Genomic DNA, 19362 nt, shown 5'->3' on the forward strand with positions numbered 1-19362 from the left:
CAGAGCTACAAAAGGACGGTCTTAAAATACAGATATTTATCTTGATTACTGAATTCTGGTGTCCTCTTTTATAGGACTTGTTGCTCTAGCACAGAGGACCTGGGTTTAGTTCCCAGCGCTCACAGGGCAGCTCATAACTACCTGTAATTCCAGTTCTAGGAGATCCAGTGCCCTTTTCTGGCCCTAGAGAGAGCACCAGGAGTTTGCATGTAAAACACTCACACATAAATATAATAGCCAGGCAGTGGTGATGTACGTATTTAATCCCAGCACTCTGGAGGCAGAGAAATTCTGTCTAGAAAAACAAAACAGCAAAAATATCTTCAAATGTTAACTAAGAGAACATCCTGATTATCTCTACTTTTGTTAGTTTTAATCTATAACCCAGGGTAGCCTAAACCCCAAAGAAATCTTCCTGCCCCAGCCTCCCAGGTGCTGGGATTATAGGTGTGTGACCCCCACATCTGGCTTTCACACCATACACAGATCATTCAAATGATGAACCTAGGATGCGACCTTAATCAGCTTTGCTGTGGACGTTGGAACTCTGCAAAACCTGGTGAACTGTATCTGCTTTTGCAGCTGGAACAGGGACTGTGAGTGAAGATGAACTTTGGGTAGCCATTTGAGAATTTTATTATAAAACCAGAGGAGGGCAGGGCAAGGTGAGCCAGCTAGTCACATCTGGAGACTATCTAGGGCCTGTCCCTCTGAGAAGACAGAGGCGTTTAGGGCTGCTCGGAGCTCCTCAGGGGCGAAGACACCAAGCTCAGTGATGATGCCACCTGTGATGAGGTCGTGGGGGGTGACATCAAAGGCAGGATTCCAAACCTGGATTCCTGCGGGGGAGAGAGGTCACTGAGGTCAGGGGTTGGCTCTGAGAACTTGCTGGTTGTTGGCATTTGTCCTCACCACAGTAATTCTTAGAGTCCTGAGATTCTAGGGATTCACACATACCAAATAGCGCTTGTATCTTTATGCATTGAGGCCAAGAAGGCTTCAGCCGTACGGATGATTTCTGCCTCACTCTTGCCTGCCCCTAAAATTTTCAGAATTTCAGAGCCCACCCCATGGCCTTTGCACTGACTCAGACATGGGTATGCTTTGGTGTTGCATCTGTTTTTCCAGTTCTTGGGATGGGGTAGAACCCTTCACAGATGTTTCGAGAACCAGTTTAAAAAAATGTAATTACTTCTCTAACACAGGGCCATACGTGTAGCTTGGGCTAGCCTCAAATCTTCTATGTAGCCAAGGCTGGTTATGATGTCCTGGTCTTCCTGTCTCTACCTCTTGAGTACTAGGTTTACCAGATGTACATTCCCAAGATCAGCAAATTGTTTTATAATGTCTGTTATACTTTGAGAATTTTGTGTATGATGTGTTTTTGATTGTTTTGGGGTTTAAATCTCAGGTCTTGCACACACTATCAAGTACTTCATACATACCTCAGTCACACCCTTGGCTGTCTTTAAAATGTTTATTTTTGGATAAACTTTATACTGACTAGGCTGGCCTTGAACTGGTGATCTTCCTGCCTCAACCTCCTAAGCAGCCATGAGGGTCCAGGGTTTCTGTGTAGCCCTGTCTGTCCTAGAACTAATGCCGTAGACCAGGCTGTCCTCCAACTCAAAGATCTGCCTGCCTCTGCAATGGTGGGATTAAAGGCGTGTACGGCTGCCCCTGAAATCTGGCTCTGATTTCTGAGATGGGGTGGGTGTCTCACTATGTAGCCCAGGCTGATCTGAAACTCTCAGCAGTCCTCCTGCCTCAGCCTCTTCAGTGCTGGGGTCACAGGCATGGTATGTACCACCATCCCTGGCTTTCTATGCAGACATTTTTCCAGGACTAGACTTGCTGGTTTTATGCTTTTCTGACAGGGCATCACTTGGTAGCCCACACTGCCAGAAACTTGTACCATCCGGTGGTCTTAAACTTGCATGGCTCCTCCTGCCCAGGCTTCTAGAGTGTTGGGATTACAGGCGGTACTACCACACCCAGCACTATTCTTTAAGTGTGTGCATGCGTTCCTGCATATAGAGGCCTCGGGCAAACCTCAGGTGCAATACCTCAGGAACTGTCCAACTTGTTTTTTGAGACAGGGTCTCTTACTGACCATACTCTGCTGGCCAGAAGCCCCAGGGAGCCACCTTCTCTTGCCTCCTCAGCACTAGGATTACAAGCCTGTGCCACCAAACCTGGCCTTTTAAAAAGTTGGTTCTGGGGGGCTGGAGAGATGGCTCAGCGGTTAAACACACTGACTGTTCTTCCAGAGGCCCTGAGTTCAATTCCCAGTAACTACACGGTGGCTCACAACCATCTGTAATGAGATCTGATGCCCTCTTCTGTTGTGTCTGAAAACAGCTATAGTATACTCATAAAATAAATAATTCTTAAAAAAGTTGGGAGGCTGGAGAAACGACTTAGCAATTAAGAACACTGACTGCTCTTCCAGAGGTCCTGAGTTCAATTCCCAGCAACCACATGGTGGCTCACAACCATCTGTAATGAGATCTGATGCCTTCTTCCGGAGTGTCTGAAGACAGCAACAGTGCACTCATAACATAAAAGAATAAATACATTTTTTAAAAAGTTGGTTCTAAGCCCCAAACTCAAGTACTTATCCCAACTCTACCTACAGATCTCTAGCCTCAGTACGATTTACAAAGTCTGGCCTTGAATTTAACCTCCATCATCAGAACCCAGCTAAGGAGTAGCTTGAAAGGGCCGTTGAAACCACAATAACCAGCGTGCCAACCCCACGCCTTACCCTGTGCAGCAATCCTGACTCCATTCAGGTCAGTCAGCTCCTGGCTGGGGCGTTCCTCTATGACAATCTCCTTTCCAGTCTCCAGATGGAGGTCACAGGATGAACTGGGGGCAGCCACGTAGAAGGGGATACCGTGGTGCTTGGCAACAATTGCCAGCTGGTAGGTGCCTATTTTGTTGGCTGTGTCTCCATTGGCAACGACACGATCAGCTCCCACCACCACGGCTGGGGGTCGGGGGAGAGTTAGGGAGGTCACATACATGGCTCTAGATGGCCAAGGCATTACCTGCCCCACTGTGCGCAGCCCACTGACCTGACACACCCCGGTGTGCCATGGCGGCAGCTGCCATGCTGTCAGTGATGAGAGTCGCCGGGATCTGCTCATACACCAGCTCGAAGGCTGTCAGCCGGGCTCCCTGGTTGTAGGGCCGAGTCTCCGTGCAGAAGGCGTGCTCCAATCGGCCCATCTCATGCAGTGATCGGATGACACCTGTGGGCGTACCAGTAGACAAGCAGGCTGATCCTGAGGCCAGGACTACAAGTGTGGTGCACAGTAGGGCTCCTATCCTTTCCTGTGCTCGAAACACTCTTCCCACATCTTTATGTCCCCATCTTGACACCCTGAGGCTCCTTAGTCTCACATAGTAACCCCACCTTTCTGATCTTTAGTCCCTGCCCTGTCCTTGTCATTTAGGATGTTTCTCATCCTTGAGACAGGGTGTTGCCATCTGGCTCAGGTTATTCCTTCAAAGGTGATTTTCTTTGCCCTAGCCGACTAAGTGGCTTTTAGCACCTTCTAATAGTTTATTTTCTGTGTGTTCTGCTGTGCTGGGAGCGGACGGGACCCGTGGCTTTGCATTCTGGAGGCAGGTGCTCTACAGCTGAGCCACATACCCAGGTCCCCAGTGGAGGAGTCTCAGCTGTGCCATTCTGCTCCCCCAAGCCCCTTGTCATTCCTCTCCGTATTCTAGGCTGCAGGTGCCTGGTGTCTCTTCCATGGCGCACCACTATGTTTTCACTCACCGCAGCAATCAGTCACTGTTGGCTGTTGATAAATGGGGCACAGGAGCCTCTTTCTGAAGACCTGGGTCCAGGAGATCAAGTGCTAGACTCTAGCAGAGCTTCCAGGACAACCAAGGGTAGAGGAATCTGCTACCTTGAGTCCTAAATCTCTATCTTGTGGCCACTCAGGGTGTGCCACTCTCTACTCCCCTGTCCTCTGGGAGTTGATACTATGCCCCTTCTGTAGGTATGTGGCCAGGCCAGGCAGGTGACCCAGGGACGTTTCTAGTCTCTGATAGCAGAACTATTTCAATCCAGGTGCAAGAGGAGGGAAGGGTCCTAATGCCATTTGTTGAGCTCCTTGATATGCCCACACCTGCAGACAATTTCCCAAGTGTTTCTGTCAGGAGCTAATACACTGAGGGTAGGGATATAGAACAAACTAATATGCCAGGGTGGAGAGACCGCTCAGTGGCTAGTAGCGCTTGCTGCTCTTACAGAGGACCTGGGTTTGGTTCCCAGTACAGTTACGATCAGCTTCAGGGGATCCAACACCATCTTCTGGACACAAGGTACATGCATAGTACACATACACACAGCAGGCAAAAACACTCATATACACAAAATATTATTTGATAAAAAACCAAAACAAAACAATACGAATATTCACACTTCTGTTGCTGAAGTAGTTTCTTTGTTTTGGGGGTTTTGGGGACTAAATCCTAGATTTAGTGTATACTAAGCTAAGTATGTACTCTATTATTTATTTTTATTTTTTAAGATATATTTTATTTTATTTGTGAGTACACTGTAGCTGTATTCAGACACACCGGAAGAGGGCATCAGATCTCATCACAGATGTTTGTGAGCTACCATGTGGTTGCTGGAATTTGAACTCGGGACCTCTGGAAGAGCAGTCAGTGCTCTTAACCACTGAGCCATCTCTCCAGCCTAGTTGCTAAGAACTTAATAGGTCTTTGAAGGAGTTCATACTTTTAAATTCCTGAGCTAGTCCTAGCTGAGCAAGTACTTTTGCCACTGAACTACACCCCCAGCTACAGTTGCTTTGCCTTGCACCCCCAAAAGACTCTCCCAGGCCCTGACAATTGAAGGTGCCTCCTCACCTAATGCTGTACCATAGCCAGCAGTGGCCAGAGCACCGGTGTTACAGTGGGTCAGCACAGTCACCTTGCCACCCTTGGAGTTGGTCTGCTCTAGGAGATGGCGGGCTCCCAAGTCCCCGATGCTCCGGTTATCTTTGAGGTCCTTCTCCAACATATCCTCGGCGAAGCGGATCACTCTGGGGACAAGAGAGGGTCTTAGCACTGTTGGAACGAAAGTGGCTAACTTTGGAAGTTAAACCTGTAAAGTTGTGGGGTTCTTAGAGCTTCTCTGAAGACGCAACCGCCACTCTGTTCACTAGTATTTGTGAGCCAGGTGCAGGGGGTGGAACACAGCTGTAAACACAAGGAACCCCTTTACCTCTGTGATGATGACATTACATTGAGGTGGGAGAGGCAGTTATTGAACAAGAGGGGCAGAATCAGGGACACGGTGTTTTTACAGAAGGGGAGGGGAAGGAGCAGGAACCCGGAGACGGAGTTCTAACGCTGTAGAGTCTAGTCTCAGGCCAGAGGCAGGTGCTATATCGGTGCAGCAGAAAAGCAGTTAAGAACAAAGTGGTTTGACCGGAAGTGGGATGGGAAAGAAAAAGGTAGAGAGGAAAGTAGGACAGAGCACACAAGATGTCAGGGTAAACCAGACAGATCCGGTGTAATGAAACTGGTGTGGCACTGCTAAGGGGCTGAATTCAAGGACCTGGAAAACACAGAGCAGAGATGGGCTTCTAGTCCTGTCTGTGGGCCTCTGGGCACGGCACACGCGTGCACTGCGTCCGCTCCCTTGCATCGAAACGGAAAAGGGAGGTCAGCAGCTTCAGCTTGGTGCAGTGCCTGGTCCAGGTTCCCGTACCTTTTCCGCACGATCTCTTCAGTTGCACCTTCTCGTTCCGCCTCCCGGGCCGCCACGTGAGCCAGATCGCGGGCGGCGCGGGCCATGTTGACAGCGGTGGGCCGGGCGGCGACTAGGAGGCGCAGCTGGTCTCGCACGAAGGCCACCAGAGCGGCGAGCCCGGGACCGCCGGCGCCGGCCCGCAGCTCCACGGCCAGGCTGAGGCAGCCCACCAGCGCGATGGCAGGAGCGCCGCGCACCTTCATGGCGCGGATGGCTTCCCTGGCCTGCTGCACCGAGCTCAGCGCCTCGTAGTGGCAGTGCTCCGGCAGCTGCAGCTGGTCGAGGATCTGCAGCGAGCCCGGCGAGTAGCGGATCGCTTCAAGTCTCATGTTGCCTGCAACCCTGGCACAGCTTCTTCAGGACCTTGCTAGCTTTGCTGCTGCTAGCATTGGGTCCCTGATTCCCTGCGCAGGTTGCGGGGGCGGAGTTGCTCCTTGTTGCATGCGCATGCGCATACACCGCTCTGGTTGTCCCGTGATCTGCCTCTTCTTCCAGAGTGGCTGCAACTTTTTCTAAGGGCGAGTTGGGAGCTCCAAGATGTAAGGTGATTGGGTTATTTTTGCCGAGAACCGTCCATCTGTTAGCTCTGATTGGCAGCCTCAGCTTTGCTCATCCACGACTCAGACACCCAGCGCTTAATCAGTATGTCAAAGGACCTTCTGTGGGACTAGTTTTGTCTACATTTCTTTAAAAGCATGCATCACGAGGGACTTTTATTCTTAGGGGCTGAAGAGATTGCTCAATGGTTAAGAGTCCATACTGCTCTTGTAGAGGACCAATGGCCGCCTCTAACTCTAGTTTTAAGGGATTCAAGGCCCTCTTTCAGATCTTAGTGGGGCAACATACTTACACATGCAAATGCTTAAAAATAAATCTCAAATTCTTTTTTTATTTTAAAGATTTATTTATTATATATAACTGCACTGTAGCTGTCTTCAGACACACCAGAAGAGGGCACCAGATCTCATAACAGATGGTTGTGAGCCACCATGTGGTTGCTGGGAATTGAACTCAGGACCTTGGGAAGAGCAATCAGTGCTCTTAACACGGAGACATCTCTCCAGCCCTCAGATTCTTTTTTTAATCCCAGAATTCAGGAGGCAGAGATCTATCTGAGAGTCTGAGTACATAGTCTACAGAGAGAGTTCCAGGACAGCCAGGGACACATGAGAAACCCTGTCTTAAAGCTGGACCACACCTCATCTCTACTGCTGGGGTGCCAGGATGATAGTTGTCTGCCCACTGGCTGATTCGGGTGTCTGTGATGGTTGTTTCACAAGCATCCCTATTGGTTGGCCATCATGAGTGGTCCACTCCAGCTTATGACATGGAGTCTGAATGTTCTTCCTACCTTTAGCATTATTTCTTTGGCTCCAGCATCCTGGCCCTCTTTCAACCTTAGGGGGAAGTCACCCCAGGCCATGGCCAATCTTGGTCAGTATCTCAAACCCTTAATTATGCTGTGTGGGACCACACTGCTGTGACAAGGATGCTGTAGTATCATTATCTTTGGGAGGTGGAAGTGAGGGCAGGGCAGCTACGAGGTAAGTTTAGTCAGGCAAGGCCGAGACAAAGAACTGCACTTTAATGTTCAGGTACCAGGGGTTACACCAAGGCACAGGCATCCTCACCAAAACCAAATAAATAATCTGTACAGGAAGATAAGTCTGTGGCTGGGCTGGCAGCAATGCAGCCAGTCCCTAAGGTCTGGATGAGTCATGGCTTTTGGTACTGGAATTCTGACTCCCTTACTCGCTCTCTGAGTCAGAGTAGTCAGCCACCAGGGAGGCGTTGGGGGTGTTGGGGTGCAGCAGGTCCTCTTGGGAGGAGCCTAGGGGGAAGGCCTGATTGCTACAGTTTCTCTCAGATTCTAGTGTCTTGCTGGTCCTGGGTGCCTCTGCTGTGTCTTCAAGTGTCTTGCTGTCTTGGGTGGTTCCTGGTGGTCCTCTTGGTTCTTCTGACAAGGAACTGTCTGCTGTACACTGGGAACTTTCTGGAACTTCTCGAGACTTTCTCCTCACTATGCCTAGGTCCCCAGCTGTGCCTGTGCTGCTGGTGGGTGGTTTGCGACCCTGGCACAGCTTCTTCAGGACGTTGCTAGCTTTGCTGCTGCTAGCACTGGGTCCCTGGGCTGAGGGGAACCAAGACCGGTGGATGATCTCTGTCCGCTTCATTCTCTGTTTGTCCTCATAAGCTGCAGGGAAGAGGTGCAGGGGCAGAATGGGCACAGAGCATACGCCTAGCCTTGAGCTTTCTTCCCACCAGTGTAAAGAACAGGTCCCCCTAGGGATCAAGTACCTCCAAACCCTGCAACCCCTGCTTCCCATGAACCTCCTAGCCCAGAGCCACCACTCACAGTCCAGGGTGTGCAACCTTAGCAGGGCAGCCAGTCTGCGGTCATCCTCCGATTCTGGCACAAGAGGGATGGCTAGGTTGGCTTTCGCCTGCAGTGCCTGGTCCTTCTCTTCCTCCTCCAGCATGGCTTTCTTTTTCTCCTGTGGGTGGGTGTGGCACAGGCAGAAACATTAGAAACCCACCTCCTAGAGATCCACAGGTCTCACTCCAGCCACTGGGTCTGTTTCTCCCTTGACACTGAAGCAAGGGAAGGGCCTATTCAGAACCTGTAACACAAAAGCAGCCCCATGCATAGAATGACAAAAAGATGGCCATGTGTCACAATGCTACCCTTTGATCAGTGATGGGCTGATAAATCATATAAAATCTGATAAAAAGGTATGCTGGCCCATGCCTGTGATCCCAGGCAGAGATGAGAATTTAAGACCATACTTAAGCCGGAGGCATATTGATGATTCTGGGGTCCTAGAATTTTTCCTACACTTTTATTTAACCCAGACAAACCCGGAACTTGAAGTAGTTCCCTTGCCTCAGCTTTCTGTTTTTGAGGTTAGTCTCCAACCCCTAAGTAGCCGGAACCACCGGGAGGCACCACTGAAACTAGCTCCCTGCTTCTGTTGAAACTTAGTTTCCTCTGTGACAACTGACAACATGAAGCTTTGTGGAGGCAACTTGGTGAGGGCTCTTCCTGACTAAGGGGGTCAGAGCCTTACAAAGGAGTCCACAGGGAACCTGTGTGTTCATCTGCCCTTGATCCGGCAGGAAGTTCTGACTCTGTACACAGTCAGTCTGAGAGCATCACGGCTACACTTGCAGCTTGCACAGCATATATGACTTTAGAGTCAGTGTCCCAGTCTGTGGTGTGTTTGTTACAGTAGCAGGAAGATATTTAGGTAGGGCACAACTCTTGTGCTGCACACAGGGAGCATGGAGTCAGATAGGAAATGACCATCGTGCAGGTGGGATGTAGGGACACAGGTCTGAACCATGGTCTCCCAGCTCAGAGTCTGCTGTTTTTTTATCCCCATGGGGCTTCCCTTACCCGGAAGTGCCTCCGTAGCATGCTATTCAGAGCGAAGTCATCCTTCCAGGCATTCTGTGCCTCCTGGATGTGGCTGAGTGTGGGAAGGGCCTTCTTTAGTGTGCTGCGGTCAGCCTCACCATGCTCTAGGCGGAACATGGCGTCTGTCTCCAGTTTCTCTTTCTTCTCATGCTCTGCAAGGACCACATAAGCATGACTCTGGGGAAGCAGCTGGGGGTCACGTAGGATGGAGAAGCAGATGGTGCTCACCTGTGGTCAGCACCTGTTCATTGTCTTCCATATCCCAACGCTCCTCCTTGCGACTGGCACCACTCACAATGACATAGTCACAGTTGGCAGGGTCTGTTTGCATCTCGATGTAGTTGACACAGAGGTGGCACTTCATCCGGAACCTGGAATGGAACTGGAGTTAGGATGCTGTGGCCCTACCCTGAGACCGCAGAACCACTGCCCACTTCTTTTGGTGTGCACACTCTTCATGAAGTCACTGAGTACCCCTAAACCCAGCTCAGATCTGGGTAAACCCTGAGGAAGATGCACCGAGTTGCATACAGAGGGAGCAACCAAGAGACTGAAAGTGGGGCTGGAGGTTCAAAATATATGCCCAGCTCAGCATGCTCATGTTGGCTCACTCCCAGGGTGACAAAAACCCAACAGTTAGAATTGGTAGGTGTGCTGGCACCCACTTGTGATCCCAGTGCACCCCAGGCTACACAGTAGGACCCTATCTCCACCTACAGCCCACCACCCAGACATGAAAGCTGGCTTTGGTTCATTTGCTCATTCCTTACCTATTTACCTAAACACCCACCAGTCCATTCACTCACCTGCCAATCAGTTTATTCATCCACATGGCTGTCTACCCATGCATCTACCTACCAATCCATCCATCCATCACCCACCCATTGGTCCATCTATGCATCCATCTTTAGATCCATCTACCTACCCATCCTCTACCTGTTTACTCTCTTACTTATCTGGTCGCCCACCTAGGCATCCTCACACCCACCCTCTCCTCCCCTCTCCCTGCTATTGGCTCTTCTGTGCCAGGCTGCGTGCCAACAGTTGGGAAAGCTGCTCGTAGGACACTGCTCTGGGAGGCGCTGGTGTGCCCGAGGTGAGCAGCACCAGCGGGAGCTGCCCCACAAGAAGCACAGCTGTAGAAAAGGGCCCGTGGGGGCCGAGCTGGAGCACAGGGATGGAGCCATGTAGCTCATGTGTGGAGGGAGCAGAGATTTCCAGGCCTGAAGCAGAGTGAGAGAGCCTGAGCTTTGACTGGGAAGGTGGGAGCCATGAAGGGTTGGAGAGGGTGACAGGCCAGAGTGGACAGTCCTACAGAGGAAGGCTCTGAAGATGCTGAGAGCGGGGTTCCTTCCCCTTCGAGACTCTGCTATAGACCCTGTAGCCCGTGAAGCCATGCCTACCCCTAAAGTGCAACCAGATGCTCCTACCTGTAGATTGGAGTCGTGTAGTAATTGCCAACCTTCTTCTTTTCTGCATTGTAGCGCACACCTGAGGGCAGGGAGAGAGGGGGGCTGGGTCCAAGGCACCTCAACAGCTTTTCTTTGGGTGGGAGTCAGACAAGATGGTGTTTGCTCCTTGGCAGGGCACAGAAACTCACAGTAGGAAAGAATGACATTTGGGAGGCTGGAGTACCCAGGCTATAGGACAGTGTGGACTGAAACAGAAAGGTCTGCTCCAATTCCGTGTCCACTGACTCCCAACTGTGTACCCTAAGCAGGGTGCCTCATCCCTCTGGGCCTCTGACTCCCATCTCGACAACAGAGGTAAGGGTGTAAAAGTCGATGGAGAGATGGGTGCGGAGGTGTATGTCTGTGACCCCAGCCCTTGGGAGGCAGAGGCAAGATGAAGTTTGAGGCAAACTTTGATGACATAGCCAGACCCTGTCTCAAATAAAGAAATACATACTACCCGAGTGAATAAACTCAGCTTTCATTATTCTTTTAAAAAATGTATGGACTTTTCCTGGCAGGTAATAAGTCCTATCTTCTGACTGTGATCCATAGAGCTTGGCTGACAAAACTTAGCCCGGGCGCTGCCCATGGCACAACCTTGCCGCCTTCCTCTCCAGGCAGCTGCTTTAGCTTTGGCTAGGTGACCATGAAACATCTGGGGTGGTTCAGCTCCCTGTTTTCAGTCCTAGGGACAGGACCCAGGGTCTTAAACACGCCCTGGGCCTGACTTCTGTTTTAACAGTGCATAACCTTAGGTAGGTCTGGGCTGTGGGCTGCTCCCTTCCCTCACTAGCACAGCCTCATCCATTCCTCCCCACAGCCATCTTGTCTCCAAGCACTGTGCATCTGAGTCATCTTCACTTTCTGCGGCCTAGCTGGCCGAGGCAGGCCACAGACATGACAATCTCTGCCCCATAGCCTAGCCTAGCAACAACATCTGCCCTTGCTTTTCTGCCCTGATGCTGGATCAAAAAAAAAAAAAGAAAAAAAAAAAAAATCCCTGCCCTTGCCCAGGGTACTGCTGCCTTCTGATTGGCCTTGGGGTTGACAACATCTCCAGTGTCTCAGCGAACCTGGCTCAGAGGGGGCTGAAGGGGTGGGCAGGGCAGGTGGGAAGGGCGACTCTCACCCACGCTCACCCATGCCGATGTGGTTCTTACAGCCGTCACACCAGATGTTGTATGGCATTTCAAATCTAAACAAAGACAAGGACTTTTTATTGTTGTTGTTTTTCTTCTTTTTCTTACATTTATTGATTTAGCCATTGTGTATGGGGCAGTCAGAAGACGACTTCATGAGTTGTGGTTTGGGGACTGAACTCAAGTGTCTGGCTCGGCAGCAAGTGCTTCCACCCGTTGCTCCCTGCACTCCTTTTTTCTTAAGATGTAGTCTGGCTGTGTTACCTAGCCTGTTCCTGAACTCTTGCACTCAAGTAGTTCTCCTGCCTCAGGCCACTTGGTCCCTGGTAGGCAGGTGCACACAGACCCTGGCTGCCGCTCCTTCTATTCTCACCTCCTGTGTGTCACCTCCTGGCTTGTCCCACCCAGAGGAAGAGTCCGGCCCCAGCCATGGAATCAGGATCTGATCACACAACTAATGGAAAAGAAGGTTCGACTGTGTCAGGTCTGGTCTTGGCCTTAAGAGCTCTGGCACTTCTTCTTTTGGAGCCATAATACTGCTGGCCTGCTGGCCGAGACCCACTGTGGGGCAGTCTCTGTATATATATATAGCCTCTGATATGCAGGCCAAGGTCCCAGGACTAGTCTTCTGCCTCCAAGCACTCATCAATGAAGGAAGTATACACACCCAGCCTTGTTATTAATAAAATGCTTATTGCTCTGTTGTACAGCAATAGCTGACTGACCCAATGTCTACCAGCTTCATGGATTATTATAACCCTGCAGCATTGGGTCAATCCATCAGGGGTATAAGATCGATGCAAAGCAGGGGTCTTGGGCCGTGGGTAGTTTCTTACCGGATAACAAGGATGCCTTGTGACAGCTTCCGAGCCCGCTCTCGAAGTGGGTGGCTGTTGTGGTATCGGTTGAGAGAGCCATGCTGTTGAGAAAGGGTGAGTGAAGGTCAGCAGGGCCAAGCGGGGTAGCTTGTTCCCTTGCTGTTCCTACTGCTGGGGGACAATGCCTCCCGGGTAGGAGGGGGCTGCATTCTTGCACCCTACAAGCAACATGGGAGGTATGGAAGTCTTGTACACTGCTTGGAGGCAGGGATAGAGCTGTCCTTGGTATTTGAAGGAAGCAGTTCCAGGAGCCCCCAGGGACACCAGAGTCTCTAGGAATGCTCTATATGCAATTGCATGGTAATTGGGAAGAGCCTGCACACATCATCTTCTCTAGGTGACTTGTCACACTTGGTCCCTGAAGCTGTGGGGTTGTGGGGAGCTGCTCACCTTTTCAGGGTTGAAGTCCGGGGGGTAGTACTTGTTCTGGCCTTTCCGTTCCCCCTGAAAACAGAGGGAAAAAAAGAGTTGGAAGGGATCATGCAGGGCCCTAGGGACATGCTGAAGCTTCTATCTGATCTATAGTGGCAACCTGGATGGAAAACCAAGTATTAGAGCTTTGGAAAACCCCTTAAGGCAATACACTGTTTTATAGGGGACTGAGGGCAATGGTAGAGAAGTGGGGATGGACACTGGCTCCTGACTGTTTGCCTTTTTTATTTTTAGTACAACAGGCTTTGTTTTTGGTAGCCCAGCTAGCCACAAACTTGCTCTTAGCTAAGGCTGGCCTTGATTCTTCTTCCAATGGTGTTAGAGACATGTCCCACACCTGGTATATGGATTGCTGGGGATGGACTCCAGACCTCACACTCGGCAAGCACACCACCAACTGAGTTACAGCTTATTTCAACTTTTTTTGAATGAGACAGAATCTCATTCCACAGCCCAGGCTGGTCTTGACCTCAATCCTTCTGCCTCATCATTCAAGGGCTGGCATTACAGGGTGTGCCACCATAACCCACTAGCATTTCTCTTAGGCTGTCCATGAGATACATTTAAAGATTCTCCTCTACCCTAAGCTATGGCTGTCAAGCTGGTCTTAAAATCCGGGTTGTGGAAGAGGCCCACTCTGTTGTGGTGGTTGTGCCAGGTGTCAGAGGGTTCCAGACAACAGGGCTCAAAGCTAATGCTTGTTCCTCACAGTAGACACCCAGTCATCAGGGAGAACAGCGGAGTGGCATTTCCTACACCACTCTACTCCATATCCAGGTTCCCACGTTCTCATCCAGGCTCTAGACCAGGAAGTGTGGTCTTTATCCCTTATCAAGAAAACTTCTTAGGCTGGAGAAATGGCTCAATGGTTAAGAGCATTGATTGCTCTTCTAAAGGTCCTGAGTTCAATTCCCATCAACCACATGGTGGCTCACAACATCTGTAATGAAATCTGATGCCCTCTTCTGGTGTGTCTGAGGAGAGCAACAGTGTACTCATATATAATAAATAAATAAATATTAAAAAAAAAAAAAAAACCCAAGAACTTCTCTTTGCATCAGAGACCACTACAGAAAAACACAACCAATCAACATGCAGAGTTGTAGAACAGCTGCCCAACTGCAAAACCCTCCCACACCCATGGCGCAGTGAACACTTGGAAGAGGAGGCAGGAAGACTCTAAAGTCCAGAGGATCAAGGACTTTGCTGGGAGACCATGTCTTTTAGTGACATCAGAAGCTATGCCCGTCATGTCTCACCCACATGACTGCCAAGTGTGAGCCACGCAAGAACACCAACCAACACGTCAAAGAGGAGAAGGTGAAGACCATGAGGCCTCTACCCCATACAAAGAACCACAGACAACTGAGGAAAGCTGGGAGAAGAAGAGGCTGCCCCCCCCCCCCAAAGAGAAACACACCAATGGGTTGCCCAGTGCCAAATGTCAGCCCTGAAAACATACACTCAAGTGAGCAACAGTGTTTGGGAATGTGTACACAAATATATATGTGCATGTCAGAACACCTGATGACAAAGGAGGCTGTGAATCTGAAGGAACGTGGGGAGGGGTAGATGGGAGAGTTTGGAGGGAAACAAGGAAGAGAGAAATGTAATTAAAATACAATCTCAAAAACAAACAACAAAAACCATGGTCCAGTGTGGTGGATTAGCCAGAGGTAAAAGCCTTGCCCTGGGTGAAACGTCCATACACAGAGGAACCCCGAACACTTGATGCCGAGTGAAAGAGAAGACAGGACAGCACAGAGTGATACGTGCTCACAGCAGGCAGACTCAGCTGGAAGTGGCGGAGGCGCTATCAGGGGTGGTGAGGCAAGAGTGGCTCCTTAGGGCTGATGGTGAGTAAAGGTGTCAAAGGTCCTGGAAGCCTAAGGGAATTTAAACCTGGGGACCACACAGTGGAAGGAGAGAACCAATTCCTCCAAACTGACCACCACATGCATGCACACCTGTGCTACAATAATAAATAAAAGCAGAATTACTATCTATTTTGGAAAGAGTTACTGATTAGCTTAGCTGTACAAGGCCTCCTTTTCAGAGGATGACAGTTTCCTGGAGCTATACTGAAGAAGGAAGTGGGTAGGGACACACTCACACACTTCGGAGGCTAAGGCAGGGCTGGGATGTGGCTCTGGGCACTTGCAAGGCCCAGGCTCATCCCCAACAGCAGGGAGGCATAATCCCTGCCCTTGGATATGGATCTGAGAAAAAAGGGCCAGGAGTTTAAAATCATCCTAAACAGCATCAGCAAGGAAGGGAAGGGAGCAGGAAGGGAGCAAGATCTTCACAGAGAGGACAGAGAGACAACTTGTCAGGGGCAGGGGAGGGGTAGTAGTTCACACTCCCAGCAAAGTTCTGCAGCCACGATATACAACAAGACTTGGGAATCTTCTACTCACCATCTTAGGAGCTGCCTATAGGTCCTTACTAGCAAAGCGCCAACTGTGAAATTGGCCTGGTCAACGCTTGCAGTGAGGTGTGCCCTCCTGTGGAGCCTGCAGAGGCTGTGGGATGCCCTGTAAGGATGTGCTGTGTGGCTTGGATCTTCCTACTTCTTCAAGTTCACCACAGTTCTGAGTTGCAACCTGATGCTGAGCCTCCACAGAGTGCAGGAGTATCCAAGGACAGCCTGGAGGAAGGAAGGCAGACAGACAGACAGCTAAGAGAACCGTGTGGCTCCAGATTCTAAACTGGGTGACGGAGGAGGCATGGTACAATCAGTGTCCCAGCCTTATCCTCAACTCCTACCGCCTGTCCTGCTAAAGAAGCTGCAAAGGGCTTCTTTAACATTTACATTTTAGAATATGAATTTCTGTGTGCACAACTTGTAGGAGTCAGTTCTCGCCTTTCCCCATCTGACTCAGGTCGTAAGCTTGGTGGAAAGCCACTGAGCCATCACACCGGCCCAGTACTTACACATACACAGTGGTACCATGCACTGGCCTCCTAGAAGCTCCGGTCTAGTTTGCAATCTAGTCTACAGGTCTTACTGACTCCCAGCCCTCGATCTCTGAGGAAGTCTTACCCCCTCTCCTCTCTTGCTCTCTTCTGGCCAAGTGAGTTCAGGGTTGTCTGTAGAGGCCAGGCAAGCAGACTGCCCCTGAACTACTGAGAGGGACTCACAAAGGCTAGGTCAGGACTCTCCCACTGCACTTCACTTTCCCGACCCTCACTGGAGGATTCTAGTTGACATATCAAATCAGACATGGCAACCTGGTCCTCCCAGCACCCCTTCATCCCTACAGATTAAGGGGTATGTCTGGCATATCCTGTCTCTATTCTAAACTTTCCAGCCCAGGGAATGGGCTGCCTTCCCTCCAGAGGCTTCATATACATAACCCAGACATCTGGGTTACCTACCCCTTCCGGTGTCTTTGGGTGCTGCACCTGATTCCCCCTCTCCTTTCTCCTTTCTAGCTCAGCCCCACCCTGTTCACCCTGGACTCTCAGACGTCTCTGTCTCTTCTCTCCCTTTTATCTACAATAAACTTTCTGCTCCACTTAGGAGCCGTCATGACTTTTCTTTTCCATTGCATTTTTTTGTTGTTCATTCAATGACCACCGAGGACTGACACAGCACCAGAGGCTGATGTTGGCAGGACATTTGTTTGTGTGAGGCAAAGCCTCAAATGCAATCTGAGGTGCCAGAATCCAGAAACTGCATTTATCTAGGGTTTTCTCACTCTTCCCAGCTGCTTTGAGAATGTTTTTATTTTTAATTGTTTGTTTTGAGACAGGGTTTCTCTATGTAGCCTTAGCTGCCCTTGATCTGCCTGCTTTGGCCTCCACATGCTGGGAGGCCACTACTTCCAGGGGGGAGTTTTTTAAAAGAGAAATTTATTTTTAAAAAGTATGTGCTTGTGCCCACAGAGTCCCTGGAGCTGGAACTATAGGCAGCTATTGAATCCCCTGACATGGGGTCTGGGAACTGAACTCAGATATTTCTGAAAAGCAGGAAGTGCTCTTAACTCCTGAGCCATCTTTCCACCCCTAAATTAAAAGAAAAAGAAATCAGTGTGTGTGTGTGTGTACAGGTGTGACTATGCCAGTGTGTGCAGGTCAGAAGAGGAGTGGGAATCAGTTTTCTCCTTTCCCCATGTGGGGGACAGAACTCAGGTAGTCAGGCTTGGCGGCCATACCTACTAAGCCATCTCAATGCACCCTCACTCAGATACGTGTGGGGGCCAAGTGCTTAAGTGCCCAGCTAGGTTTGGGGGCACAACTGCCTGAGTTTAAGTTCAAGCTCCCTTCCTTACCAGCTGGGGACCTGGGTCTGACTTTCCTGGAGGGCCTACTCATCACCTGTCAGAAGAGAATACAGTGAAGTGATGGCGCATGTCTTTAATCCCAGCACTTGGTGTGGCATGTGTGTGTGTGCGCGCACACGTGCACTCGCGTGTGTTTTCAGAACCAGGAGGGTACACAGTGAGTTTGAGGCCAATCTGGTCCACACAGTAAGTTCCAAGCCAACCAGAACCACACAGGGAGACCCTGCTTCAAAAAACAAAAACAAAACAAAAACGGAACTAGAGGGTAAGGAGAGTGGGGATGACTTTGGGGTTTGCTGTAATGGAACAGGGTATGTGCCAGTAGTGAGGACATCAGTTTCTGGAGTGGTGTGTGCCTGGGGTCTGCTTTATAATGTTTAACATGTTTGTTTTGGAGACATGCCCTTCTGTGTAACCCAGGCTGGCCCAGTACTCCAGATCCTCCAGCCTCAGCTTCTGAAGCCTTAAATGGCTCATCACCACAGGGAGTGCCATAGGCAGGTTACACAGACTACCCAGGTGGGTGCACAGGGGGCTCTTCAGTGCCAAGGGTCATTCCTGACCTCACTTGCCACAGCAAACTACAGCTTGGGTATCTATCTCCTCTCTGCTGCTTCCTAGCTGCATGACTCTGGGCCAAATGCTACCTCCCTGAATCCCAGTTTGGATTTTCCCCCCCTTTTTCTAAAGGATTTAGCCACTGAGGATGCCACTTGGAGTCATGACAGGTGTTGAAAAGAGCAGTCATGGGGCAAAGAACAGTGACTATTCCAGTTTTCTCCTACCTACTAGCAACTATAAAAGTTATTTTTGTTATGTTTATGTGTGTGTACAAGTAGTGCAGGTGCCTGTAAAGGGCAGAGGGTTGGATTCTCTGGAGATACAGACAGCTGTGAGCTCTGGGAACTGAACCCTGGTCCTCTGCTAGAGCAGTTCAAGCTCTTAACCACGGAGCCTTCTCGCCAGCCCCTTACAAATTACATTTATTTGTTTTGTGTGTTTTGGCGGAGTGTGCAACGAAGTGGGAGTGTAGGTCAGATGACACGCTGTTAGAATCGATTCTTTCACCATGCTGGGGGGGGGGGGGTCGAACTCTGTCATGAGCTTGGCCGCAAGCGCCACTACCAACTAAACAACCTCGCCGGCCCCTTGGCTGTTCCCAAGCACCATGTATCAACTAAAGCTAGGAGGGCTCATCTTCTCTATGAAGACGCCATTGGACTAAAACGGCGGCTGAGCCCTGGGAACCCGCTTGCATCCGCATGTCTCCCGCGCCAGGACGCATGGGTGGGATTGAGGACCTGCCACCCTGTCGCCGTGGCGGACCCGGTCGGCACCCCGTACCTACCTGCCCTCTTCCTGACGTCACGCCTCCACCAGCCCGGAAGCACACCCGGAGCCAGGAACCCGCGGAGAGCCCGCCTCTGAGGCCCGAACGCACCTGCGCGTGCCGGAGCAAGGCACTTTCGTCATCTTGATTGGCTGAGACTCTTGCGGGCCGACCAATTCAGGCCTGACTAGCCGGCAAAGCCCCGCCCACCCGACGGGACCCAATCTGAGATGCTGCTTGGCCCCTCCCTCCCGGAAGTTCTACTTTGCCACCTACCAGCCCTGGCGGCTGCGCTTTCGAAAGGAGCTGATTCGTTATTTTTAAACTTTGATTTGACTTGATTTGATTTGATCAGACCGAGATTCTTGTATCCCCATTTAGCCCTGGACTTCATCATATTGCTGAAGATGACTCTGAATTTCTGACTAACCTTGTGAGCTCCAAGTAGTGGGATTACCAATGTGCTATACAGCACCAGCTATTTTTTAAAAATATGTTTCTGGCCAGGCGTGCTGGCGGCCAACACCTTTAATCCCAACACCCTGGAGGCAGAGGCAGGTTGTCTACATAATCAGGAGTATACTTTCTCAAAAAATACATATATGTGTGTTAGAGTGTCACGAAGGCGAAGATTTGAGGTTGG

The 19362-nt window shown here is 50.4% G+C and overlaps 2 protein-coding genes across 2 annotated transcripts; both read right to left on the reverse strand.

The window, feature by feature from the left end:
- Window positions 1-652: 652 nt before the first annotated feature.
- Window positions 653-6178, reverse strand: MRI1 (methylthioribose-1-phosphate isomerase 1). The gene is made up of 5 exons (XM_080937274.1): window positions 5741-6178; window positions 4894-5069; window positions 3081-3257; window positions 2768-2992; window positions 653-839 (listed from the first exon to the last, which is right to left on the reverse strand). The coding sequence occupies exons 1-5, from the start codon at window positions 6109-6111 to the stop codon at window positions 679-681; spliced, it is 1110 nt and encodes a 369-aa protein (XP_080793400.1). The 5' UTR covers window positions 6112-6178; the 3' UTR covers window positions 653-678.
- Window positions 6179-7351: 1173 nt separating this feature from the next.
- Window positions 7352-18764, reverse strand: YJU2B (YJU2 splicing factor homolog B). The gene is made up of 10 exons (XM_080937273.1): window positions 18738-18764; window positions 15521-15750; window positions 13062-13115; window positions 12630-12712; window positions 11794-11849; window positions 10631-10691; window positions 9429-9571; window positions 9180-9352; window positions 8139-8277; window positions 7352-7976 (listed from the first exon to the last, which is right to left on the reverse strand). Exons 2-10 carry the CDS (start codon window positions 15521-15523, stop codon window positions 7531-7533), a joined length of 1158 nt encoding a protein of 385 aa, XP_080793399.1. The 5' UTR covers window positions 15524-15750; window positions 18738-18764; the 3' UTR covers window positions 7352-7530.
- Between the last annotated feature and the right edge of the window lie 598 nt (window positions 18765-19362).

Source organism: Micromys minutus (assembly GCF_963924665.1).
Source record: "Micromys minutus genome assembly, chromosome: 24".
In the NCBI taxonomy this organism is placed as follows: domain Eukaryota; kingdom Metazoa; phylum Chordata; class Mammalia; order Rodentia; family Muridae; genus Micromys; species Micromys minutus.